A 26,771-nucleotide genomic window follows, 5' to 3' on the forward strand; every position below is an offset into this window, starting at 1 on the left:
TCTGGCGCCGGATCTGCAGACGCTTGGATGCACCGCATGTCTTGCGCACCGGTGCCGTTCAGCCGGCCGCCCGGCGGAGGCGGCGGACCGGCCCGCGGTCGCGGCGCAGGTGATGTGAGGGTGCCGCGGGCGCGCGTAGTCGCCACAGAAGGTGGCCGCGTCGGCTGAGATCCGTTCGGTTCCAGAGGCTGAGGTCCGGACTCGTTGCACATGCTATTGAGACGAGCGGGTCGGGGACAGGTGCTGCCCTGCCGCCCTTCATACCGGTAGCTTGTGGTTTTGCGGAAGAGCTGCTGAAGTAGTCGGTGAAACGCTGATGAAGCTCCTGATCCCGTGGGCAATGCCAGTTAAAGATGGTGGCAAAGATGGCTGTAACAGCCGTTGCAAGTTGAGCGTGATTACAAGCATGCAGAATGAACTGGAGAGATGTGAAGCTCTGTCAAATAAGCTTGCGGCTATTAGTGATTGTATAATCACAACATGCGTACTCGGCATTCTTGGTTTGTATTCTGGATTCCTCAGTCAATATCGATACCAATGACCGGAAGGTGTCGAACATTCCTCGTTTTGCCTGTGCGGGCAAAGACGACCTTCCGTCCCTTCTGAGCCCCCCCCCTAACCGGGGTGGAGGGGAGGGAGGGGGGCGGATGATCAGTCAGGAGCCGCCAGCGGCTGGTCAGAAGGCGACGCTGACCGTTTGGAGCGGAGCTTCGCTGTGCATATTTGGAGTGACGCATCTAATAAGGAAAAGTGTCCCGGCTGGACTCTGTACAGTACTGCCTTACGAAGCTTATATTCAGTGACGGTGTCAGGTAGCAATACAAAGATGACTTGTATGCGAAAACGTCAATTTGCAGCCTTGCTTTGCGCTGCTACACTAATGTGATTACTGTTTTTGCTTTTCATTCATCAGCGACATTGCATGGCATGCCACAGTTTTGACGGTGTTATATGGATGTCGTATCGCCACAATGTAATGTAATTTCGCTACACTCGGCAAAAGTTTTTGTTTGCTTGGTGGACGGCGGTTCTTGCTGGTAGAGGCGTAAGAACTTCCAATAGACTGGGTACGGGGGTGGTTCTTGATCCATTCTTCCCACGCAGTGCCACGGAGCTTACTGCTACCTGGTGTGAGCTACAACGTCTGTCTTCTCCGCCTGCTGTCAGCCAGGTGGACTGACCCCCGTGCTGTGATCTTCACCACGGCCTACCCCGTGCGCGGGGCTCTGCGTGTCGGCGCCGGCTCGTCCTCCCATGTGTTTGCCGGCCTCCTCTCTGTGATCTTCACCACGGCTTACCCCTCGCGCGGGGCTCTGTGTGTCGGCGCCGGCTCGTCCCCTCATGTGTTGCCGGCCCCCGTGCTGTGATCTGCACCACGGCTTACCCCTCGCGCGGGGCTCTGTGTGTCGGCGCCGGCTCGTCCTCTCGCCTGTTGCCGAGCGAGCACGGACCGGATCGGGGCGCCTCCCCTGCGTCTTGGCCAGTCTGTCGCACCTGCTCACACAGCCGGTAGGATGCGCGCAATTATGCCGAGAAATCTGTAGATCAAGCCCGTTATTAATAGCGTTTGTGCTTACCCATAAGGCTGCGGATTCTGGTGCGCCAGCTGGGAAGGCTGTGCTGCTCTTGGATGCTCCGAGAATAGGCAGCGGCTGGGTTGGTGGCCGGTTCGCCTGGTTACTGCTGTGACGTCATTGGTGAATGTTTGTAACGAGATCGATAAGGTACTTCTATAAATTGCACCCTTTTTAGGCTACAATTTGCTGTTACGTGGCTACAGATGGTTCATTTTATTCGTGATCGCTTTTAGGTCAGTGATGGGAGAGAAGAAGGCTGGATTAGTGAAATTAAGTAGTTCCAGACCCGTGCGCTTACACATTGCGATTTGAAAAAGATGCAGGGGCAGTTTCAGTGTTTGCAATGGGTAGTGTTTTATGTGGGGTCATGTGGTCCAGTTGCCTGGGCAGGAATATAGTTAAAAGGATATACCGGGCCTCACGTAAAGGTCTTTTTAATACATGAGGCACCTCGTTGTGTTTCAGTCACAATGCTGATGTGTACAATGAAATGCCTCTCATGGCGCGGGTACATTAATGTGCGTGGCGATGTGAGGCTGACGTATTTCAGTGACATTGGATTTGCCGCGTTCAATTGTCAGCTGGCGGCGACAGCCGACTGTCGCGTCTAGGTTGCAACGTCCAGTGACGGTGTGACACCTGTCGTGTTTAGGTTGCGATGTTCAGTGGCGGTGTGACGTCCGCCGTGTTTAGGTTGCGATGTCCAGTGGCGGTGTGACGTCCGCCGTGTTTAGGTTGCAACGTCCAGTGACGGTGTGACACCTGTCGTGTTTAGGTTGCGATGTCCAGTGACGGTGTGACGTCCGCCGTGTTTAGGTTGCGATGTCCAGTGACGGTGTGACGTCCGCCGTGTTTAGGTTGCGATGTCCAGTGACGGTGTGACGTCCGCCGTGTTTAGGTTGCGATGTCCAGTGACGGTGTGACGTCCGCCGTGTTTAGGTTGCGATGTCCAGTGGCGGTGTGACGTCCGCCGTGTTTAGGTTGCGATGTCCAGTGACGGTGTGGCGTCCGCCGTGTTTAGGTTGCGATGTCCAGTGACGGTGTGGCGTCCGCCGTGTTTAGGTTGCGATGTCCAGTGGCTGTGTGGCGTCCGCCGTGTTTAGGTTGCGATGTCCAGTGACGGTGTGGCGTCCGCCGTGTTTAGGTTGCGATGTCCAGTGACGGTGTGGCGTCCGCCGTGTTTAGGTTGCGATGTCCAGTGACGGTGTGCCGTCCGCCGTGTTTAGGTTGCGATGTTCAGTGCTGTGTGGCGTCCGCCGTGTTTAGGTTGCGATGTCCAGTGACGGTGTGCCGTCCGCCGTGTTTAGGTTGCGATGTCCAGTGACGGTGTGGCGTCCGCCGTGTTTAGGTTGCGATGTTCAGTGACGGTGTGGCGTCCGCCGTGTTTAGGTTGCGATGTCCAGTGACGGTGTGGCGTCCGCCGTGTTTAGGTTGCGATGTCCAGTGTCGGTGTGCCGTCCGCCGTGTTTAGGTTGCGATGTCCAGTGACGGTGTGCCGTCCGCCGTGTTTAGGTTGCGATGTTCAGTGGCTGTGTGGCGTCCGCCGTGTTTAGGTTGCGATGTCCAGTGACGGTGTGGCGTCCGCCGTGTTTAGGTTGCGATGTCCAGTGACGGTGTGGGCGTCCGCCGTGTTTAGGTTGCGATGTCCAGTGACGGTGTGGCGTCCGCGTGTTTAGGTTGCGATGTTCAGTGGCTGTGTGGCGTCCGCCGTGTTTAGGTTGCGATGTCCAGTGACGGTGTGCCGTCCGCCGTGTTTAGGTTGCGATGTTCAGTGGCTGTGTGGCGTCCGCCGTGTTTAGGTTGCGATGTTCAGTGACGGTGTGGTGTCCGCCGTGTTTAGGTTGCGATGTTCAGTGACGGTGTGGTGTCCGCCGTGTTTAGGTTGCGATGTTCAGTGGCTGTGTGGCGTCCGCCGTGTTTAGGTTGCGATGTTCAGTGGCTGTGTGGTGTCGGTCGTCTTTAGGTTGCGATGTCCAGTGACCGTGTGGCGTCCGCCGTGTTTAGGTTGCGATGTCCAGTGACCGTGTGCCGTCCGCCGTGTTTCAGCTACGGGGGCGGCACGCACCCGTGGGCCGGCCGGGACCAGTCGACTTCCGACGGTCAGATGGAGGTGATCGGCCTCACCACCTACCAGCTGGTCAGTGGCTCGCACGCAGGTCATTGCGTGTCCGACACCCATGGATCGACACATTTAATACCCTCGAACGTGTTCCCTTCATTTCCCGTTGCTGAAAAGGAGATGGCCGTCGTTTGCAGTCCGCAGAGTCCACGCGGCCCTGTTGGTGTAAAACTTCATTATGCGTGTCTGTAGAGTTGTTCCCGTATCTGGGACGGTACCGTCACATTGGGACAGGGACGTGCCATCAGTGGTGGCAGTGAACGGCACCGACCCCAAACCTGCCTCATCCGGGTAATTTCGCATGGCTGTGCCGTTCGCTGACGCCTATTAGATTGAAGGCGTGTCGGTTGGGCGCGCCCCAGGCCGGTTGACCTTGATCATGGTCAGCCTCCGCGGTCTCGCGGCCACCGTGGGTTGGCGACCTCCCAGTGCCGCCTAGCACGGCCAACTTACAGCGATTGGCTTGCTCTATAGTGTGGCCTGTAAGCAAAGTGTTGGAAAAGGTATTGCGAAAAGTATTGTACCACGTTTGCCCGGTACAATTTTCGCGATGCTTCGCTTAGAGAGTTGATGAGAATGCCCGGACGGCGTGGTTGGTCGTACCAAACATCTCGAGACTGTTTTGTGAGACTCGCTTATTGACTGGAGCACACGGGATCCACAGTTGCTTGAATGATTGTAGATAACCCATGTGGGTAGCGAATGGTGCATTCCATATCCAGTTTGCTGGAAACGTATCAGACTGAGTGTCAGCCAGTGGAGCAGCAGGCGTCAGCGGCTGCTGCCCACCACCCTCCGGCCAGAGACGGCACGATCCGCCTCGTCCAGGCTGCGGCTCGGCCTGTCCGGCGCGCCGCTGGCGACGAACCTCCGAGCGCGCCCAATGGCCCGTGCGCCGCCCGGTGGTGCGCGGCGCCGGCCGCGCTTCGCGCTGCTCGCGATGGCGCCCCGGCCAGCTCGACCGGCGCCGCGGCCGGCGCCCGGTATCAGGCGAGAGCGCCGTCGGTCGCAGCCGCCGCGGCCGCCGCACCGCGCCCGGGGCGCCCAGGTCGGGGCGGCGTGGCTGGAGCTGCGCATCGTCGCCGGTGATTGGTCATGAAATATGTGTGGACGATGGCGGGGCTTTCGCCACTCTGGCACGCGCCGCGGCGGCTGAAATGAGGGGGACCGCCGATGCCGTTTGGAGAGCGCTTTTCGCCGCGCCGCGGGATGAGGACGCCGTAAAGCGGTCATCAAATGAATCATCTCGGACGCGGTACGGTGTTGGGCAGATCGGCTCGGCTATCGGGGATATGTAGCTGCCGGATGGTGGCGCGTCGAGATGGTGGAGAGATGGCTCTCCGAGAGGTCCGCCCCGTTACCAGTCGAACTATCGGATCAAGGATCGCTGAAGGTGCAGGGAACTGTGTCAGGTATTCTATCTTGCCCATCTAGGTGACGGTAGACCAGCCGGGGACAAAGTGAACCGCTTTGATCGCTTTGGATGGTACTTGTTTGCTGGAGTCCGGTCCTCAGAACTGGCCAGGACCATTTTACCCGACCGAGGTCAGAATAGCCATATTTCACCCGATCGAGGTCAGACTAGTTATATTTCCCCGGCCCAGGTCAAACTAGTCACATTTCACCCTCTAAGATCAGACTAATCATATTTCACCTGCCGAGATCAGACAAGTCATATTTCACCCGACCGAGGTCAGCCTAGTCGTATTTCACCCACCAAGGTTCAATCAGTCATATTTCTTGTCACCCCCCGGCGGCAAGTTGATACATGAAGGACCCAGCGACCGTCCACGCTGCATCTGGCTCCACTTTAGACACGAGTTTTCATTTATCTGTGCAGCTGACGCAGTGCTCTCTAATTGACTGATTTGACGTGCCCTTACGCACGTCATCCATGTTCGCCCTGCGTAAACAGTCGTTTTAATTGATGGGAACTTCTACTTCAAGCAGTGGAAAAGTCATCATGTGTCAAAGTTGCTGTCGTTGGCTTTGCTTCTTGAATCTAACGTGATTCCAAAAGTTGTTGATTTAGCTTGACTAATTCGAGACTCTTCGAGAGCTTTTGATGCTAATTGCATATTTAAATGGTCACCATGTGTACACGCTCGCCGATTTCGATCACTTTGATGAAGTTCAACGGAAATACTCGCATTTGACAATTTACGTATTAACTGAAATTCATATTCTGATAGTTACCAGGTGACCATGGTGACCACTGTTGCCATGGTTACCATGGTGACCACTGGGCCACTGGGAATCACCTTCGATCCTCCAGGTTTGATTCTGTTTGTACTTTCGCGCTTCCTCCGACTTTTGCGAAGCACTTAATGACTACGGCAAGTGTTCCAGCCACGTAAGACAACACAAATGCACAGATGGGCAGACTGAGAGGTACGTGTCGGGTTTGAAGTTCGACTCGCGGCCAAGCCGGACACAGTTTTTGGAATGTCATCCGCGACCCAAACCTGATAAATGCTGCTACCCTGACAAGAAAGGCCTGCCACTTTTTCACACCTGAAAATAAAACTAGTAATGATGTACGGTAAGTAAGTGAAATAAAACTAGTAATAAGTTCCGGTGAGTTAGGGATGGCAGACCACGGACATGTTTTACATAGACATTTATATATTTGGTGAAACCTCAACAACAGTTCATTGGTACACCACCTTGACAAAACGAAGGCCGTCTTGCCAAGGAACGTTTCGTCTTCTTCGACAATGATGGCATATTGTTTTCCTTTCTCATTTATGCTCCTTCATTCATTGGATGCCTAACCGCACAACAAAGACCAGGTACGGCGTTCGTGGTGTTAGCCGCACACATCTGGTGCGCCTGCTTTTTTAAGAGGAAAAACTTTGCGGGCTGCCACCGTTGTTATTTTGAATAGACACGGATGGAAAGCGCACTATTAGTACTAGATTTTACCACTCAGGCGGAGGAATAACAGGATTGTCTTGCGGTTGTCAGCCGCAAAATGATATTATCGTGCCCTGTGTTGAACGAGGGAACGCCAGACTGAAATCTATGGGCGCCGACGGTCCCTCCGTTCAAAGCAACAACAGCTCCTGGTCCCAGGGTTGTGAACTTTATTGATTTGTTTGTGATTATGACCTATTAGATGTCAGGTGACTGTTCCGCATTGATCCCTTTGGATCATTCCCATGGCTTGCTACTTGTCGATAATAGTGTATCCATGTGTAGCACTCGTTTGTACACCGCCGCCCCGCAATCGGCTGGACGAAATCGCATTGCTTAATGTCGCACGTTGAAATTGATATCGTTTTCAGTTGCGTACTGTGCAGGTTCAGTTACTTATGTTGGCCGCCATAGCCTGGTAGCTATGGCGACCCATGCTCTTTACGAGCTTTGGCCTGAGAGACATGGTTGATTGGTGGGTTGATTTTAGATAACGGAAAGTGTGAAAGGCGCCTAGTAAAGCAGCGTGGTAAAATGCTTCTTTTATGTTTTGTGTAAAACAGCGCGTGACATGCGCTCTGAAATGTGCCCTTGGTACCGTCCGCTGCTGCGACGGTGGTTCGGTTGGCTGCCGGCACTATAAATAAGCCTGTCATTCGCGCCTTATCGCCCCTGCGTATACTGCTAGGGGATTCCTGCTGCGAACGGCGTCGGTGGCTGTGCCTGTCGACCAGTAATGGCCAGTTGGCCTGAGAAATTGTCTCGTAAAAATACCCCATTCATTTGGCGATCCGGTTTTCTGAAACAGTTCCAGATGTTGGGGTATTGCTAAAGTTTACAATGGGGTCCCATCCAGCTGACTATGCGTCTGGGAGGAGGAGCGCTGTCACTACATGCCGCTGTGTCTATCACTACATGCCGCTGCGTCTCGCTCACTGTCTCGCTGCGTTCGGGGATGCGGTGGCCAGACTTCGGTCCGAGTCAGCAAACGTCGTGGAGTCCACAGACGGTCTCATGCGTGAGTGGTCGACTGCTGAGGCAGAGTAATCTCGTTCCCCTGCGCGGCACACGTTGCAGCGGTGCGTCAGCTGGGAGGGGCGGGCGGTCGCTCGCGTGGGATCGAGCCGGGCAGAGAATTTACAAGACACGCGTCAGTCTGGCGCTGGGGTCCTGCCCACGCCGCCATACGTCAGAGAATCCGGGCCACCGCGCTCCTCCCAGTTCGGATCGGCCGATCGGACCTGCCGTCCACCAATCCGTCCGGTCTCACGGACGACTCGGGACGGGCCGCTGGCGCCCAGCGCGTCGTACGGCCTCGCCGGCCCTCGCTGGTCGAGCCGAGACCGAGATCGCCGAGGAGCCCCGACGAGCGCCGCGCAGGCGCTGCCGTCGATGTCACCGGAGCGGCGCCGGTGCGCCCATCCGCGCCCCGCGCGGCCGGCGGAGCGTCCCGGCACGGACTGACGAGCTCGCTGGACGTCGAATTTACCGTGGCGTCGCCTGCGGATAGCGCTGCGGCTTGGAGCGAGGAGGACGTGTCCGGCAGGTGGCCAGGACGGCCAGGCGCCGGTCAGCCAGCGTGGCTGTGCCACGCCGCCCGGGCTGATTCGGGACCACCTGCACTGGCCAGCAGAAGCGTGTGCAGACAAAATGGGATTGGTCCCTGCCCGGTAGCCGTGGACACTGTCAGCTGCTTTTACCGCCTGCTGCGCTGCCCAGCTCGAGCCAACATCCCTCGGAGGGCTCTCGCCGCCTGCTATGCTGCTCCACTCGAGCCAAAGATTGTCGGTCTCACTTTTGATGCTTAAACCCGCTCCGGTAGAGTCTCTATCTCTGGCTGGTGTGTGCGTTGACCGCCACCGATACCATTCTCGGGGTGTCGTGACCACACTGCTAGGCTGGCCATTGCATTGCTGAGTTCATTTTGCAATTCCATTGTCGAAAATATCCGCGGGAGAAATGGTGGCGGCTTGCTAAGTTTTCCCGATAGAACAGTTGCTATTATCGGCGTTTTGACTTATTTTGTATCAACCGTACCAATGACATTCAAACGGATTATTGTCGATCGCTAGCTGTCGTTGTCTAGTGGCTGGCTCGGTGGTCTCCGCCTATTGGACTAGACCGCATCGCCGCGATATATTCCCCTCCGCCGGCTTGTTTCCGTTCGGCGTGTAAGCGTGGATGCACCGAATCCCCACGGATCCCCGACCGCTTTGATGTCCCGTCGCGTTAATGCATCCGCTGGTTCGTCACATCGCTTAGCGGCATACGAGCAGGCCCTCCTCCCGTGTGACGCGTGTGTACCGCCTTATATCTCCGTAGCACCGCTGTCATTCCCGGCGGGATGATGGAAACACCACGTGTCATCGGTCATCATCAGGTTATTGCAGGCATGGCCGACCATGAAATACGACAGCACAGCCTCCTGGGTAATATCGCGGCAGTTTGGGAGGAAGGGACGGCGGTGCGCATGGCCGCCGTACGGCCCAGCCGGATTTGCCGGCTGTGCGCCAAATCGCGCTGTTCGTCATTCTGTTATGCCGGGGCTCAGCTGCCGTCCGTGACGGCGGCGGCGCGAATGGTGGCGGCGTTTGCGCCGCATCCGCATCAATGCTGGCGTCTCGTGAGCCCTGAGGGCAGGGGGAGGGGGGAGGGGAGGGGAGGGGAGACGCGCCGATGGAACGGAAGAGACGCCGCCTCCAGCACCACTGGCGCCGGCCGCCGTTTGTGTGTTGGCGTGAGGCTTCGGTGCTTGTGGTGCGGGTCTCCTTATCTGGAGGCTGTGCTGCCGGTACTGACGACCTCCGCTGTGTATGCTGTCCGATGCCGCGCCACCGGTGGTGGCTTACGTGTGTTGCACGTGTCTGTCCGTTGGGCGTGCCTCAGCACAGTTATTGGCGACCTCCTGACGTCAGTACAGTTATTGGCGACCTCCTCGCCTCAGCACAGTTATTGACGACCTCCTCGCGTGCAGCACCAGGGTTGACGTCCATGCCTGCCGGCAGCCGCTGCTGCACGCGGGTGGCCACGGCACCAGCCTGGGCCGCTGCCAGAAGGCGGTCATCACCACGGCCAAGACGATCCCCATGCAGGTGGACGGCGAGGCGTGTCGTGTCAACCCGTCCATCATCACCGTCAGCCACCTCAACCGCGCCCGCATGATCTGCAAGCGACGGGGCGAGAAGTCCAGCTCCGCGTGAGTTCCGCCGCCTGCGCCGCCCGGCCGGCGGCTGGCTCGGACATAGCACCGGCACCACGCACACGCACACTCACACACACGCACGCACGCACGCACGCACGCACGCACGCACGACTACTGGGCTGACAGTGGACACGGGTACACACGCCCGGCTACTGGGCTGGCACCGGACACGGGTACCCACGCCCGGCTGCTGGGCTGTGTGTGTGTGTATGTGTGTGACGGAATGGACCCGGTGCCAGCATTGCCAGCTCCCGACCCGACTGACCTGACAGCTGTGCCAGCTAGATGGTCACGTCGGCGTGGTCGATGAGGCTGCCGCAAATGCGGTATTGGCTTTCGAAAGAGTCGGTAGCAGGCGCACCAGGCACGCAGTCTGCTGGAGTCGTCAGGCGCTCAGCTCAGGCTTATATCGGAATCGTTTTTTAAGCGTTCGTGCTCACTGAGTTCCCCGTCCCTCGTTTCACGAGGCTACCTTTCCGATGCTGCCGCGTCATCTTTGCTTCTAATGCACTCCGTATTGCCTGCATTTACCCCCAGTGTCCATATTAGCAGAACTCCCTATTCTCCTTCCACTTCCCCGCCCATTCTAAGTCACCAATTTATCAGGACCCGTCTGGGCCTTCCGCATCCGTCAACAGTTTCTATACCGTAGAGCGGCGTTCAAGTTGTCGACAGCTCCAATTCCGAGTGGGCTAACTTACGACCGCGGCCGTTCGATTTGGCTGGAGCGATGCGCGGCGGTGTGGATTGCGACGTTGCCGGGCGGCGGGCCGAGCTGCGTGGGACGGCACCCGGATGACGCCCGGTCCTCCACAGCGAGCTCCGCGCCGGCTCGGGCCCAGCGAGCTCGTCACAGCGCAGCCATTGCATGACTCTGCTGCAATGTTGCTCCCGTTGCAAACTACGGCGATGTTAGTTTATTTTACTCTTGAGTTGTATTTACTTTCTTGGAGCGCCTGGCTGAGTTTGCTGTTATTGAAAAGATGGCCCTTGAATCTTGACTCTAAGTGAACGAAACCTGTCTTTTACCGAACTGATAGAATGTTTTCTGGAACATATCATCTTCTGGTAAAAAGCGCTCTCTCCAAAGCGTGCTTGACCAAATCTATCCAAAAAACGCAGCCGTCGCTGACACGTCTCACGGAGGCGTGAGGACCACCCTTCACTAAGGGCTCCTGCATTGGACACAGTTCACCACCGACGTGACGTGAGTAATACCATCCCACGGCTCGCCGAAAGCGACTGACGACGCCGCGCGGCCGACGGCGCTCCGCGGCGGCGCCCCGACCCGCGGCTTCTTATTATGGTCTCGACCCGGAGGTGGACACGAAAGCCGCCTGGCAGCGCAGCTCACTAACGCGGCTGCGACGCTCCGAGGTCCGTCAGAGGTCACCGACTGGCGGGAGGTCCGATCGGCCGGTGGTCAGGGCTCGCGGGCCGCCGCCGGCTCAGGCTGGTCTCCGTGGTCCGCCGCCGGCTCAGGCTGGTCTCCGTGGTCTGCCACCGGCTCAGGCTGGTCTCCGTGGTCCGCCGCCGGCTCAGGTTGGTCTCCGTGGTGTGCTGCCGGCTCAGGCTGGTTTTCGTCGTCCGTCGGACAGGAGCTAGGACACACGCCAGGGACGGTATCGCCATGTGCTCTGTCCGGGGCTGCGTTGGAGCTGCCATCTGCTCTGTCAGGGACTGCACTGGAGCTGTCGCGTGCTCCGTCTGGGACTGCCCTGGAGCTGTCACGTGCCCTGTCCAGCATTCTGTTGGAGCTGTCACATACTCTGTTCATGGATCTATGCATCAGCGTGCGGCCCTGTGTCGGACCGGTCTGTCCGCGCCGGCCCGGCGTGGGGGTGCGGCGGAGTAGGATGCGGCCGCCCAAGCGTTGCCCACTTCGGGATCCTACTCTGCATAAGCTCCGTCGATACGGCCGAGGCTGTATGGGACTCAGGGGCCCGCCGATGCAATGTATAAAGAAATGGCCCAACAGGAGAGTGGCAGATCCGCCGAGCCTCACGTCGAAACTGGGCCGCGCCTCCGTCCCTTCCATCTGGGTGGCGCCGTCCGGATGGTCCGTATTTCGTGTCCACTTGAGGAGCCCATCGGGCCGTCGGATGTGTTTAGTGTGATGAAGAGCTCGGAGTGTGGCGATCTCCTATCGGCGGCGAGCGGCTGCAGCTGCACGTCAGACGCGGTGGATCCATATATCGGCTGAGGTGTCCAGAGCGCCTGCCGCCGCCACTGCCAGGACTCGGCCAAAACCAAGCCATCGGATGGCTTTCAGTACATATCATCAAGGAAACCCGGCAGCCATGGACCTGTTCACATGCTCCAGCGGGATGGCTTGGGCCCGCTGGGTTTCGCCGACCCGATGTGCTTGGGTCCATGGAGGGTATAATTTGTTGAGGTGCGTGGTACAGATATTGATGAAGTGTCGATTTTAAGTATCGCTGCGGAATTTTCCAGTGATCCGAGGCGTGATGGATGCATCGTGGTTCATAACATTGTAGAACCTTTCTCGTATGAAGTGTGCGATGCGTAATGCTTCGTAAAGGAGCATTGGCAACCATGCGGGACGCGAGAATAGGAAGAGGAACTGAGCCCCAACTTTCTGAAAATGTGGCATTACCGTATGATCGTTGACTGGAACGAAGTGCATTTCGGACCCGTTAAATTTGGGGGAACTTCTGTTGCCCTGCCACTATACTCACTGTTTGCTTAAGTTTCAACACAATGTGACACGGACGTCGGGAATGGTGAACGCCTCGTGATGGAGATAAAAAGAACGAATAGGAAACCACGTCCCTAACTACCGATTTGTGGCGCCGCAGGAGAACGCGGCAAATAAGTCGGCTAGTGGGGCAGTACAGTACTGTGGCCTTTTGCGAGCTCCAAGCCGATCCCCCGGGTTCGGTCTTTCAGTGTTTGTGCTAGGACTTTTCATGGGCGCTAGTCTCATTCCGCACTTAGGGCAAGTGTGCACTGGAGGTCCGGGAACGGGTCGTCTGACTGGCTTGATTGTAGTGTTATTTTAGTACCGTGGTATTACATCATGGGATTCAGCCTATCTAATGAGCCCTAATGAATTAAAAAGACTGCTGACGTCAGGCCTTCGTTCAACAGTTGCTCGTTTCAGTCGGGGCAGTCCTTCAGTGTTTATGGGCATCTAGCTGAGAAATGGCATCTGATAAGGCCCATTATTTGCCGGCTGTCGGGCAGCTGTAAGCTGAGTTCAGTGAACTTGTCATCTGGTGGCGGATGTAGAGGATGGGCCGCGGCTTTGAGTCGGGCGCGATATTGTCCCCGCGGTTCTGAGCCGGACTGGCATGCTGTCCGTTGTGCATACGGACCACCATTTCACTGTCCGTAGCTGAAGCAGCCGGCATGCTGAACCACGCCGAACCAAACCAGACGTGTGCGCTGAACCACGCCGAACTAAACGATATGTGTGTGCTGAACCGTGCCCGCGTAAACCAAACGTGCATGCTGAACCCTGCCGAACTAAACCAGACGTCTCCGCTGAACCACGCGGAACTAAACCAGACGTGCGTGCGGAACTCCGCCGAACTAAACCGAACGTGCATGTGGAACCCCGCCGAACCGAACCAGACGTGCATGCTGCCTGTCACGGGGCTGAACCAGACTAGCGTGCTGCCTGTCACAGGGCTGAACCAGACTAGCATGCTCCATCACGGAGCTGAACCAGACTAGCATGCTCCATCACGGAGCTGAACCGGACTGTTGCGCTGTTCACGGCGGGGCCGAAGTAGACGGCTATACGCTCCAGCGCGGAGCTGTACAGGTGGATATGTGGCGGACAGTGACCTCTCTGTCAACACACCATGTACGTGGTTGTCTGCCGATATCTGACGCGTCTTCAGACCCTGGGTCCGAGACCCCCACCTCGGGCTTCGGCTCCGTTTGTCTGCGCACGGACCGCTCGCAAGCCGCTGATCCCTCTGCTCTCAGTGCACTGTCCCTCTTGTCTTATTTGCTGTCTGCCCAGCAGACGTCAAACTTCTTCAGTGTGGTTAGGGAGCACATTGGGATTGGACGTCGATGCTGTCTACGCAGCATCCATAGGCGCCAATTTAAAGTTTAGGCGAGGTTCGATTCCCGCCAATTACGTTGGAAGTTTGACTCACGCCGCTCAGCGGCACGGCCGGGGCATTGTTGGAGGGGGGGGGGGGGGGGCAGTCCGCTAAGGCAATACCTGGATCGGACGCTTGGGATATCGAAATGCGTTGTAAATGTTGCGGAGATATCTCATGCTGCATGCGCTAACGGCCGGCTCGATGTCTCTGAACGCCCGGCAACCGGACAAGCAAGCAGTCGTTGGACTTGATAATGTGGCCCCTTGGGGTGACCTCAGTCACCCGTCGATATGGCCCTGGACGCCCGGTGAGAGGCCCTGGACGTCTGTCCGAATGGTTTCCGAACGGTTTTCACATCTACGGGCGCACGTTTGGTTGGTTTTTAAACTATTCTGGACTTCCGAACCTCCGCCAACGTCGTATTTGAAGCTCAGCAGTCCATAAGAACGATACAGTAATAATGGACAGCAGCGGCCTGGCGACGCCAGAACGTGCGTTGGACTGGCTTGCGGACGTCTGCTGCGCACTGGGGGAGGGAGCATCGGCGCCGCCATTCTGACTACGCGCCCTCGCTTCTCCTCGGGTGACGCTCTCTCCGTGCCGCTGCATTACGCAAAGTTTTTGGATACCGCAAGATGAGGCCGAGGTCGAGTCAAGCGTCTAGTCGGAATATTCAGCCGGGCTTTTTCGAATCAAAAGAGTTTCCGGCGCGCAGACACTGAGTCGACACGCAGCCTTTTCCGAGCTGAAAGGCATACCGAGGTGGCGCCATTCGGTGTCATATGTGGGTGAAGGTGGAGGTGCTCTGTGTCATATGTGGGTGAAGGTGGAGGTGCTCTGTGTCATATGTGAGTGAAGGTGGAGGTGCTCTGTTTTGAGCGGCATTTGGAATGTGCGAGCTGACGACGCGACGCGCCAATCGGGCTGGTTCTTGGCGCTTCTGACCTGCCTTCACATCTGGAATGAAATGATCCAATGAAACTGATCTCTCTTTGAAGAAATTATGGAAACGTTGAAGCGGGTGGCACCACCACTGCATGAAATGACCAACTGCATGTATAATGTATTGCATAGCCCTCAGAAACATTCAACAAACACTGATTGTTACAGAAGCTCGTGCCATGCATTCAAAGATGGTTCCAAATTCCAAACCACTCCTTATTCTGCAGCCGTCCCGATATGGTGTCACTTGCCGAAGAGCGCTGGCGGTGTCAGACCACCTTGACGCCCTTCGGCCTTTGCAGGAATACGCAACAGGATCAGCTTCGGATGCGTATCAACCGCATCACCATGTCCGACTACGAGCAGTACCACTACGACAAGGAGACTCTCATGCAGCACTGTAAGCCTCGCCCGTCCGCTTTTCCGCCGCACGTCATCGGAAGCTCGCTGACGTTGACGCAGACACTGACGTTGACGCTGACACTGACGCTGACGCTGACACTGACGTTGACTCTGACACTGATGTTGACGCTGACACTGACGTTGACGCTGACACTGACGCTGACGCTGACACTGACGTTGACTCTGACACTGATGTTGACGCTGAAACTGACGTTGACGCTGACACTGACTTTGACGTGGCGCTGTGTTTGTTTGTGGCTGCCGGGGCCTGCGGCGCTCGTTCAAGGGTTATATACGGGCCAGAATAAGGTGGTGTTGACCCGTCGTCATCAGGCACGGGCGAAGTCCGGAGACTTGATGTTCGTGGTCAGCCAAAGAGCACTCTGTTTAATTTGGTCCACGTGATAACCACGTGATCAGGTTATGTGTGTCATGTACATTGCATCGGAATGACATGGGGGTCGAAACGAACCGCGTTTTAGGCAGCCGGCTCTTGCAAGCAGTCTAAAATAATGTATGTCGAGAATGCGCCCTTATATCGGTGCGAAGTGCTGAACTAGGCGCGTTGCGCGTATCTTGGCACCGCCGTCCGCCCTGCGCGGGCCTTGTGGCACCGCCGCCCTCCCTGCGCGGGCCTTGTGGCACCGCCGTCCTCCCTGCGCGGGCCTTGTGGCACCGCCGTCCTCCCTGCGCGGGCCTTGTGGCACCGCCGTCCTCCCTGCGCGGGCCTTGTGGCACCGCCGTCCTCCCTGCGCGGGTCTTGCGCAGCCTTCCGCCGGCGCCGAGGTGCGGCCACGGTCGCGCGGGCCGCACCCGCTGACCTGGCGCTCTGCCACGCAGCGACGCCTCTGGGCGTCATCATGGTGGACCACGACTCGGACCTGGAGCAGGTGCGGCGCCACATCAACCGGCTGGAGGAGGAAAGCCAGCAGAGCCCGCCACTCAGCCCCGAGTGGTGCTTCGTCGACTGTGAGTCAGTCGACCGTTTGCTGTCTCGAGCGGAGCAAATGCTCACCTCGGCGGGCGGGGGCGGGTGAGCATGTCCCGGGACGTTTCTGGGGTCCAAGGGCTGTAAGCGCCCGGTGGAATCCATCTCGCGGGTCACTGTCGTCGCCTGCCGCTGTCCCTACAGTGAAGTGGGTGCTTTTGCGTTTGGTATGCACACAGCGGACTTGTCTTCGCTATACACGCTGCCTTGTACTGGATACACGCCGCTGCCTGCCTCCCGTGTTAGCTGAAGTGCTCATCCCTCGTCGCGGGCGCAGTGCCCCGCCAGCACTCGGCGTCTTTGACCCTGGACCGCGATGTCAGGGTATCTGGAGCGCCGGCATGATCTGACGGCCCATACGGCTGCCAACGCCACCCCACCCCTGACCCACGCCCACCGCTGCCGCGTCACGCGGCCGCGTGTGACACGACGGCGCTCTCCCTGCAGAATGGCAGGGCAGCCCCAGCCGATTAGTCACGTGTGACCCATATAAAAATGTATATTGGACTGAACTACCCAATATTTGACTGAATGTGTGCGTTGAATCTCAAAGGGCGCAGCCTTGAATCGGTCCGTCATCATCGTGGTTAGATGTCAGCTGGTTGTGAAGCTGGTGCTGAGATCGGGCCAGGCCAATATTGTTGCAGCCGAACACTGCTGCGTGGCTAATCAGCTTAAGCCCACTAGTCGGCTGAACTAGAGTGATGCAAACAGCTGTGCACTGAGATAGACAGGGCGTGAGCTCGTTGGAATAAGTAATTTGGTCCCGGGTTTATTCGCTGGATGATATAGACAAGTTCGCCTCGTATTTCGATTTTCAACGCAGCCCACCTTGTGATGGCCGCTAGGTGAAAACCCACCTTCCAACAGCAACAGTCTATTTCTCGAGTTCATATTAGATAAGCCTTCTTGTCTCCGACCCGGGTGTGTGTTCGCACCTGGTAAGTATTGTATAAAACATCAGAGAGCGTGGAGGTCACATCATAGCCCGATGATGCGACCTCTGTTGTCGTTTACCGGCGTGCCAGCTTTTCTGTGGTGGCACATGTCATCGTCAGGTTGTGGGTGGGCTGTCCTCTCGCCGCTGTGCTGACCTCCACCAGGAGACCCGTTGGCACTCACGAAGTGCCCCTCACACATCGCCAGAGACACCTCACCAGGGACCCCTCACCCATCACCAGAAACCGCTCACCAGAGGCCCTTCACTTCTCACCAAAGACCGCTCGCGAGAGTTCCATCACCCCTCACCAGAGACCCCTCACGCTTCAACAGAGGCTAACCATAGACCATTCACTCTTCGCCAGAGACTTTTCACCAGAGACCCCTTACCCCTCACCAGAGGCGCCCACCCTTCACCGTTGACCCCTCAGCCGTCACCAGGGACTGCTCATCAGAGCCTCATCACCCCTCAGCAGAGACCCCTCGCCCCTCATCAGAGATCCCTTCATCCCTCGCCAGAGAGCGCTCGCTAGAGACCCCTCACCCCCCCCCCCCCCCACCAGAGACCCCCCGGCCCTCACCGGTCGACCCCTCTTGCATAACCAGATGGCCTCTCACCACTTACCAGAAACCAGTCACCAGAGATCCCTAACCAGAGAAATCTCTCACCAGAGAGATCTCTCACTAGAGAGAGATCTCACCAGAGACCACTCACTAGAGAGACCTCCAGATGACAGCTCGCCTCACCGCCTGACCCCGTTCTCCGACAGCGTGCACGGCGGAACGCTTCTTCCGGATCGACCGGGCGCAGGAGCACCTGCACTTCGTGACGGACATCAGCTCGGAGGACCTGTTCATCCTGGACCCGATGGCCGTCACGCCGCAGCCGGTGGCCTCGGCCAACAACAAGTAAGCCGCTGGTCGGTGGGGGTGTGACCGTGGCGCTGGTGGGTGGGGCTGCGGCCGAGGCGCTGGTCGGTAGGGGTGCGGCCGCGGCGCTGGTGGGTAGGGGTGCGGTCGCGGCGCTGGTGAGTAGGGATGCGGACCGGCGCTGGTCTCAGACGGCCGCCAGCTCGCCTCGCTGGTTCGCAAGGGTAACCGGTAGGCCGGTCCGCTCGCCGATCGGCACGGGCTGACGTCAGCGCCGAGGGCCGCCGACGATTCCCGGGCTGGAGGGGTCCCGGTGGGCGTAAGTCGGCTAGTGCAGAAGTTGGCGCGCAAACCGTGCGGCGTTCTCAAATTTGGCGAGGCGCGGGCATGTCGCGCTGTATGCCGTCGCGCGTCTCTGGCGATTTGAGAAGCACACGCGCCTTACGTGCTGACTTCCGCATCACTGGACCACGACGCATTTGGACATGTCCAGCCCTGGTGCGCTAAACCGGGACACAAGGAAGCGAGCGCACCGCTGACCGGGCCACGCGTCGCACCGCCACCTAGGGACGACGGCGAGCAATGGAGCCCGGGCGGGCCGTCGCCGGAGGGCGGGCGTGCCGGCACGCCTCGGCCGTCGATCGTCTCTGCCCGCCGGCACAGCACGCCCTCAATGACGGGCTCGTCACGGCTGACCCGGCGCCGTCGCTCCAGCGCCCTCTCCGGACAGCTGGATCTTACCGCGTGGGTGGCGTCCTGACCGGCCCGGTCACATGGTGACAGGACTAAAGTCACGTGACCTTCAGCTTAGATGTTGCCTTCGCGTGTAGTTCCGGGTCGGAAGTCGTGTGAGAGCATTTCAACCAGTTGGTGCAGTTGGCTGTAGTTCCCTCGCTGTTGCTGCGATGCTGCCGAGTACTTAGCGTGGCATAAATCTCCAAGACGCGGGTTACATTGCTGTACCAAAGGTCACGATCTGAATAGTGATAGTCCAGGTAGCCCCTTAATGTTTACGGTACTAGCCTTGTTCCACGCTGTAATATTTCTCTATCGTATGGAGAAGCTGGTCCCTGCAGTTGTTTAAAGCAGGTGCAGTCGACCCACCAAACGGGGCTGCTCCACGTACTTTCGACTGACTCCTTTCGCAAGCGTGCCTTCGCGGGAAACATTTCATCCTGTTCGCTGACACTCGCCATTATGGCACGGCATATCCTCATTCCCCTCCACTGTAGTCAAGATCACTTCCGTTGCACAGCGGCGTGTTGTGGCATTTCGTGCTCCATTCTGAGTGTACGCGAGGTTTCCACTCCCATGTGTTCTTGTCTCGCTTTCCCTCCCAGTGTTCCCGACGCCTTGAGAGGCGCTCGACGCACCTGCTGTCCTCAGACGTTCCTCGCGGCCTCCTCAGCCATCCACCCCAGCCTCCTCAGCCCGCTGTCCTCAGGCGCTCCTCTCCGCCTCCTGGGTGTCCGTAGCAGCTCTGTTGCCGGATGAAGCGGCCACGGTCGGCCCACGAGCGCTTGTCATTCGAACGCTGACGGCCGATGATCGTTGCTGAGGGACTGGCAGGCGCCGCCCGTTTCAGCGGCCCCCGACGCCCGGGGCGGGACGACGGCGCCTCTCGCGTGTTCGCGCTCTCTGGAGCGACCGCGCGCTGTCCGCTGCTCGTAGGCGGCGGTGGGTTGTTTGTCGGCCCGCGCTCCCCAGTGGCCCCGGCGCAGCACGCGTCGGCTGACGGCGCCGCTCTGTTGCAGGCTGCGTGAGCGCCTGTTCGGCGCCACCTTCAGCCCCCCGAGGTGAGCCGCTCCGCTCATTCCACGCCGCCGGCTCCGCTCCCTTAATCCCCAATCTCGGACACGAATTTCGCTCACCCATATCAATCAGGCGGCGCATTTGCGTTACCTTCAAATAAAGAGTTGGCCCAGTTAGCCGCTGCCGGCCGGCATTAATCATGATTGAAACTGGGATTGGCTCGTTGCGTTAGTTCGTGCTCGGCCGGCCTGATGGCGCCGGGCCGGCCTGGCAGAACGAGCTCGCGCCGACGCCCCCGGCGCGGCCAAGCTGCACGTCGTGTCGGCGGGCGGCGGCGGCGCCCCGCCCGGCGGGGCTGGCTTTGAGTGTGTTTGTGTGGAGGTCTCGGCGGACTGCGAAACTGACAACGCTCAAATGGATGTGGGCGTCTGGAGGAAAGTAAGCGGGCGCCGCGTCGATCGCCTCTCGCATGTCGAGCGTGGCTGCCTGTCGCCCAGCACAGTCTGAGTCCGCACTCTCCGAGTAGTCTTCTGTGTGTGACGCTCTACAGTTGGGGCTGACCTGGTGCTGGGTGGGAGGGGTGGACTGTTGAGTGCTGGGGCGTCTGAGCGTGACCTTGGCCTTAGCGGTGACAAAACGCCAGCGGTCGGAGGTCGGGCGTCCGCTGCACTGTCCCTGTCCCTGTCCTTGTCCCTGTCCCTGTCTCTGTTTCTGTTCCTCTTACTGGCCCGGGTCCGGTCCCTGTTCCAGCCCCTGTTTCTGTCCCTGTTACTGGCCCTGGCCCTGCCTCGGTCCATGTCCCTGTCCCTTCCCCGCGCTTACCAGCAGGACGGACCAGGATGGTTTGTCTGTGGCGGGTCAGCACTGCGCCCGGTCTTTGGAAGCTAAATCGCGCGCGGACGACGCACGAAGTGTCCAGGAGCGGCACGTAAACACCGAAATGTGTCGGGGGTTGTGTTCCTTTGATATCGTGCAGTCGTTTAGATACGTTTTCCTCCCGTCTGGAATACTTTGACCCTCAAGGAACGATTCCTGCTCGGGCCGTTGGCTCTCTCCGTTGGCCGTTGGCTCGGGCCGTTGGTAACTTGCCGGTAACTCGTTGTCCGCCTGGTGAAGAGTTGGCTGCGATGCATGTGCGGGGACAGGGGATGTGCATGGACTAAGGCCGTGGTCCAGAACGGGGCCAGCTCTACCCGTTACACCCACATCCGGTGTGGGTCACGTAACAACGGGGAGTTCTACTTACACCCGGTGTGGGCCACGTGACTGCGGGGAGTTCTACCTACATCCGGTGTGGGCCACGTGACCCCGGAGAGTCTGCGGCCCTCTTGTAAGATGCGCGGGTTGAGACGGAGCGGCCGGACGCGAAGACGGCACTGTTTCGGGCCGCTCCGCCGCGCTAAGCCTGCCATCACGGATATATTTATTGCCGTGTGTTGGCCCTATCTGTTGAACAGCTCAGCACTGAATGCGGCTGAAGATTTCCGTCTCGGGATTCAAAGAGTTATGTCCATCGTCTGGCTTGCAGATGAACAGCCAATAAAATTGCGCAGATGCCTCACATGGCAGATACGTGGTACGAACAACACATTGTTGGTAGAATTGTCTGCGCACCACCCCAGTGGAGTCTTAACAGTCGCATGCCACTTTGTAAACCGCTAACATGTATCGTTCCGGTTACAGTCACCTTCTGGAGAGGTCATCGGAGGAGATTCTCCACGCCGCTCAGAATGGCGACCTGGCCCGGGTAAGAGAGGGGGAGAGAGAGAGAGAGATAGAGAGAGAGAGAGAGAGAGAGAGAGAGAGAGAGAGAGAGAGAGAGAGAGAGAGAGAGAGAGAGAGAGAGAGAGAGTCGAGAGAGAGAGAGGGGGGGGGGGGGGGGGTAGAGGGCGAGAGAGCGTGCGACCTCCGCCCGGTGGGGAGGCGAGCGGGGCTGATGATCGCCGAGAGTCGCGACCCGACGCCGGTCACAACCGGCTGTCACGGTCTCCTCGGCCATTCTATCCCGGCCCGGGCTGCCGCTCCATCCATGCCGGCAGAACTTGACCGATCGGGCCCGGAGTTACGAGGCCCCCTCCCCCCCCCCCCCCCCCGGACACGCCGACCCGACACGCGCGCTGCGGACCCTACCATTTCGCCTCTCGCAGCTCCGGAGGTCATTGCATGTTCTTGTCAGCTGCGATCGTCGGTCTTGGTTGCGGGCGTCAGACCTGCTGCAGGAGAGTGCGAATTGCTAGGTGCAGCGGCCAGGGTGGTCCTTGGGGTCCACGGACATGGCTTGCCGGGGGTGGCTCACGTGGGTCTTGGCGCCTGTGTCGTTCAGTCGGTCTGAAGGGTTTGGTGCTGACCGGTGTGCAGACGCGACGTCTGTGATTGCTTGCGACTGTCATGTGATTGCTTGAGGCTGTCATGTAGTTACCTGAGGCTGTCGTGTGATTGCCTGAGACCGTCATGTGATTACTTGAGACTGTCGTGTGATTACCTGAGATGCAACTAGCCGGCTGTGCCGTACCTTATCGCGGACTCCATCACGAATAATAGCGAAGTGAAGGAGGGGCGAACGACGGTTGCCGCTGGCATGCGATGGCAGTGAGAGACGCTGTTTACACATCGGCGACCTGGCACTGGTAACACGATAGCGTCCTTACAGATCATACACGCATTGATCTGATGTTGCGCGTGCGCGATTCTGTACAGCATGTGTTTTTATGTGTCTTTGTTTGCGCGCTCGGCTCGAATTTTACGATTTAGTGACCGGTCGATGTAACCAAATAACCCTGCTTTCCACGTTCTCTTCTCGCAGCGGACACACAGATGCAAACAGTACTCGTCCGGTGATGTTATTAAATCCCGGACCACGTGACCAAAACACCCCATCTTCCAACTACGTTTTTTATCTGGGTCAAAACAATGAAATGAAAACAATTGTGCTGCCAGAAGCGCGCTCAGCAGCGCGTGGCCTACGACTGCATAGTGGCGCCACCTGGAAGCCGTCTGACAAACTAGCGTGCCAAGTGCGTGCCCGTCATGCATGGCGACTACATTATTGATATTTTTCTGCTGTCTCCCTGACAGTGCCGTTCTGGAAATACGCGAAAAAGAGATGCATCAAACCACTCATTCGCGGCGTTTCGCGGCAATCAAGCCAATACCACGGTTGTTACCAGTGATAACCTGAAATGCGTGTGCCCCATAACGATGTAACGACGTGAGTGACCTGACACGGGCTAGCCATCCGCCTGAGAAGGGCAGGACACTCATCTGACGCACACCCAGCGGTCGTCCCGGTCCACCGCACCGTGGCCGCCATTTTAAGGCGTCCCACCTGATCCCGGAAGCGAGCGTTTGGCGCTTGAGTGGCGCTGGGAAGCCGCCGCAGCTGGGAGCTAAACCAGGATGTGAAAGTGGCGGTTGTGTGGCCGCTGCCGGCTGCTGCACTGGCGGCCGCTGCGTGGACGCGAGCGGCGCGGTCCATCCTTCCGCGCCGCGCCGCGCCGCGGAGCTGACGCTGCGCCGTCTCCATAGGTGAAGGAGCTGCATACGGCCGGCGTGTCGCTGTTCTCCATCAGCGCCATGGGCCAGACGGCGCTGCACCTGTCCAGCGCCGCCGGCCACAAGGACGTGGTGCGCTACCTGCTGGCCAACGCGCCCTCGTCGGTCGTCAACATGCGCGACAACGACAAGTGAGCGGGCAGCGGCTGGCGGCGGCTGCGCCGGACGCCGCTGTGGCGCGGCCCAGGCGTACCGCGCGGCCACCAGACGCCGCTGGGTGGCGCTGCTGCAGCTGCTTTGTTGTGGCGTTCAGGGCCACTGCGTGACTGACCGGAGCTGACGTGTGATGCTGTTCAGGGCTGCGTGACGACGTCAAAGTTGATTTGTGACGTCATTTAAGCCGCCGTGTGGCGGTGTGGAAACAGCGTGATGTTGTTTGGGGAGTGGCGTCCGCGCTGCGGTGATGTCCAAGATCCCATCCAGGGTCCGCACGGTCCTCCGCTGGTCATCTCGTGTAAACTGCTGTCTTTTTTGTCTTCCTGTTGTTGTGCACGCGCTATTGTGAGGTGCTATGTGTTGGCTCCGCCTCCACACACTACGCTGTGTTTCTCTGCCGGATGGCCTTGCGTACCACCTGCTGCGTGACCCTGTCCGTGACGCATCCTCCTGCGGCAGGGGTCACACAGCACTGCACTGCGCGGCCCTACACGGCCGCCGCACCATCTGCTCGATGCTGGTGGCGTCCGGCGCGCTGCTGACCCTGGCCGACAGCGAGGGCAACACGCCCCGGCTGCTGGCGCTGCAGGCCGACGACCGCGAACTGGCCGACTACCTCGAGAGTGAGTGGGCGCCGGGCGAGGCGGATGCCGAGTGGCGCCAGCTGGCTGCCTCTGAGGAGCCCTAGCCTGAAGGAAGGTCGTGGGGAGTGAGGGCAAGCCTGGCCCCGGCAAGAATAATTTGTCGCGTATGGCATTATGTGAGTAAGTTTAGGATACCCGCTCAAACCGTTCACTGTTACGAAGTGGCTCTGTCACTTGGCTGTGGACGTCAGCACCCCGGAATGTGCTCCTTTATTCGTATAACCGGATAAGAAATAACGCCAAGGACGCTAACTTCGTGAGCGCTTAAGCGTCTGTGTTCTGAGGAGTTTGAAACTCTTTGTCATAGGACTTACAGTATGCATTAGGGTCGCATGTGAGTTTCGAATCACAATTGATTAATTATTAGCCAGCTGCGCAAACTTGGCATGCCTGCCTGACACCGTTTCCAACCAGCCGTCGGTGGTTCTCCGTGTGTGGTGACGACCGATGGAGAAGTTGTGGCACTCGTCTGGATGCTCTGATTTCGGACTCGGGTTTGCTCACAGAGCGTGCGCGCACATAACAGACAAATTCGCGGGCGGATTTGATCAAAGCTGCCATAAGTCGCCAACACTGCCGGATTTAAACTGGCCTGGATATAATGTCACGCCTCCAGCTGTCACAGCCCGTAAATCGGTGTCAGCTACAGGCGGCGCGCCCCAACCGCCGTGTGCCGGCGCTGATGGATCGCACGCTCCCACGGCTTGACCTCCGGTTCCAGGTCAGGAGCACTTCCAGCTGGTGGTGCCGGACGACCACGAGACAGCCGTGTGACCTCTGCCGGCGGCGTTCGTCGGCCGGCGGCCCCGCCTCGGCCGCGGCTGCTCACGGCATAGCAATACCAGAGAGGCGGCCGGCCGGCGCCGGCGCCGAGCCGTGTCACCGGCATCAGCGTGCTCTCCACACAACGCCAGGCCGGATTTAGTGTACAGCCTGTAATCACCAACAATGAAGTTTGTATTTTTAGAGGGAGGACGTACCGCTTCCTACTTTTTACGTGTTTTCCTAGCCCGTTATCACACCTTGGTATGTATTGGCGGACGAACGTAGGGGATGGTGTTCAGTAAACCCTGCCTTTCAGAATGCCTTCATCTTTGTACCCGCGTGTGCCCCTGCCCCTGAGGCCGCGGCCCGGGCTTGTCAACAGCCACGTGATACGGTGCGCGGCGCGGTCCGCCGACGGCCCGCGGCTACGTGGTGAGGGTGACGTCCGGCAGGCTGGCGGCGGCGGCGTGGCAGCAGCCGGGACCGGGCGTCCCCGCCCACCCGCCTTGGCGTGCTCACGGGACCGTGTTGTCGACACCGCGCCGGCGTTCCAGTCCCCATGAGTGCGCGTTCCCGACGCACGCATGCGTGGGTCCTTGTTATGTACATGACTGCATGCGCGCGGCCCGTCCTGAGCATGTGCGTTTGCGTGTGTGTGCGTGTCCGTGTGCGTGTGCACGGCGAGAGTCATGCGTTAGAGTGTGCCCAGGGAGCCTCATCGGTGGCCCTGTCCTCAAGCGCGAGCGTACCCGACACAACTCCCGCCCCCACCCAATGTGTGCCCAGTGCACCTCCGACACCGGTCCTGCCCCCAGTGCGTAGTCGCCCGACACAGGTCCCACCCCGACCGCGTGATCCTGACATCACACAAGCCCCCCAGTCGCGCCCCCAGCGTGTGAGCACTGTGTTCTCCTCCTCGCACCGGTTCGGGGCCTGGTTATCCTCCTCGCACCGATTCGGGGCCCGGTTATTCATCTCGCACCGGTTTGGGGCCTGGTTGTGTGCCTGCAGTGGTGTGCGAACCCCCTGTATTGAAATGCAATATCGGCCGAGCGCGGACGCCAGCCTCCGCCGGCGTCCGCCCCGTCGCCCTGTTGACCGGTGAGAAGGTAATTTCTCCATTGGTGTTGCCTGTCGTGGCCCTCCCAGTACTAGGGAGCCGTTTGGTTTAAGCTTTAATCAGTAGAGCGGGCGGCTGCCCGGGGTGCGGCGCGTCGTCGGCCAGAGTGCCCGGGGGTGGGCGGGGGCGATGGTGGCGCCGTCTGCAAGACACCGTCGCGGGGCCGACCGCTGTGAGCGCGCCCGCCGACCGGCGCCGGAGCCCATGACGGCCTGGAGCCCATGATGGCGCGCTCGGTCCGGGCTCACTGGTGCATGCAGCCCGGCGCGGCTGTAGTAGGGTGTATGCCCTGTGGTCACTTGTATAAACATATATTATTGTGCCCATTGAACGTGACCTCCCCATTCCGTGGATGTTGTCGGTACTTTACCACTCCAGGCAATGCTATGATACCGATGTTTTTGGCTTCTGACCACGAGAACAATAAACTTATCGTTATTTTATTGCTGTTTGGTGGCGGCACGCAGTGGGAAGTGACCTCTTCGTACAAGAACGGGAAGTAACACACACACACACACACACACACACACACACACACACACACACACACACACACACACACACGCACACACACACGCACGCACGCACGCACGCACGCACGCACGCACGCACGCACGCACGCACGCACCCACATCTATAATGGCGCTTGAGTCTGCATTTTAAGCTTCTTTTTCGCACCTGGAAATCATCTAAGAGAGTAAATGAACACATTTAACTGTCACAAGGCGAGCTCATGTGCTGCTTT

The 26,771-nt window shown here is 58.7% G+C and overlaps 1 protein-coding gene across 1 annotated transcript in view; it reads left to right on the forward strand.

Moving 5' to 3' along the window:
• LOC119095546 (eye-specific diacylglycerol kinase) overlaps window positions 1–26,454 on the forward strand; it is an 80,587-nt gene extending 54,133 nt beyond the window's left edge. The window contains exons 11-19 of the mRNA XM_037218401.1: window positions 3,624–3,714; window positions 9,618–9,808; window positions 15,141–15,238; window positions 16,081–16,209; window positions 17,938–18,076; window positions 21,473–21,536; window positions 23,315–23,472; window positions 23,957–24,120; window positions 24,863–26,454. Coding sequence (XP_037074296.1) covers window positions 3,624–3,714; window positions 9,618–9,808; window positions 15,141–15,238; window positions 16,081–16,209; window positions 17,938–18,076; window positions 21,473–21,536; window positions 23,315–23,472; window positions 23,957–24,120; window positions 24,863–24,915 — 1,087 coding nt within the window. The 3' untranslated portion in view covers window positions 24,916–26,454. The remainder of the gene's footprint in view (window positions 1–3,623; window positions 3,715–9,617; window positions 9,809–15,140; window positions 15,239–16,080; window positions 16,210–17,937; window positions 18,077–21,472; window positions 21,537–23,314; window positions 23,473–23,956; window positions 24,121–24,862) is intronic.
• Window positions 26,455–26,771: the final 317 nt, after the last annotated feature.

Source organism: Pollicipes pollicipes, unplaced genomic scaffold (assembly GCF_011947565.3).
Source record: "Pollicipes pollicipes isolate AB1234 unplaced genomic scaffold, Ppol_2.1 Scaffold_1693;HRSCAF=1982_pilon_pilon_pilon, whole genome shotgun sequence".
NCBI lineage: Eukaryota > Metazoa > Arthropoda > Thecostraca > Pollicipedomorpha > Pollicipedidae > Pollicipes > Pollicipes pollicipes.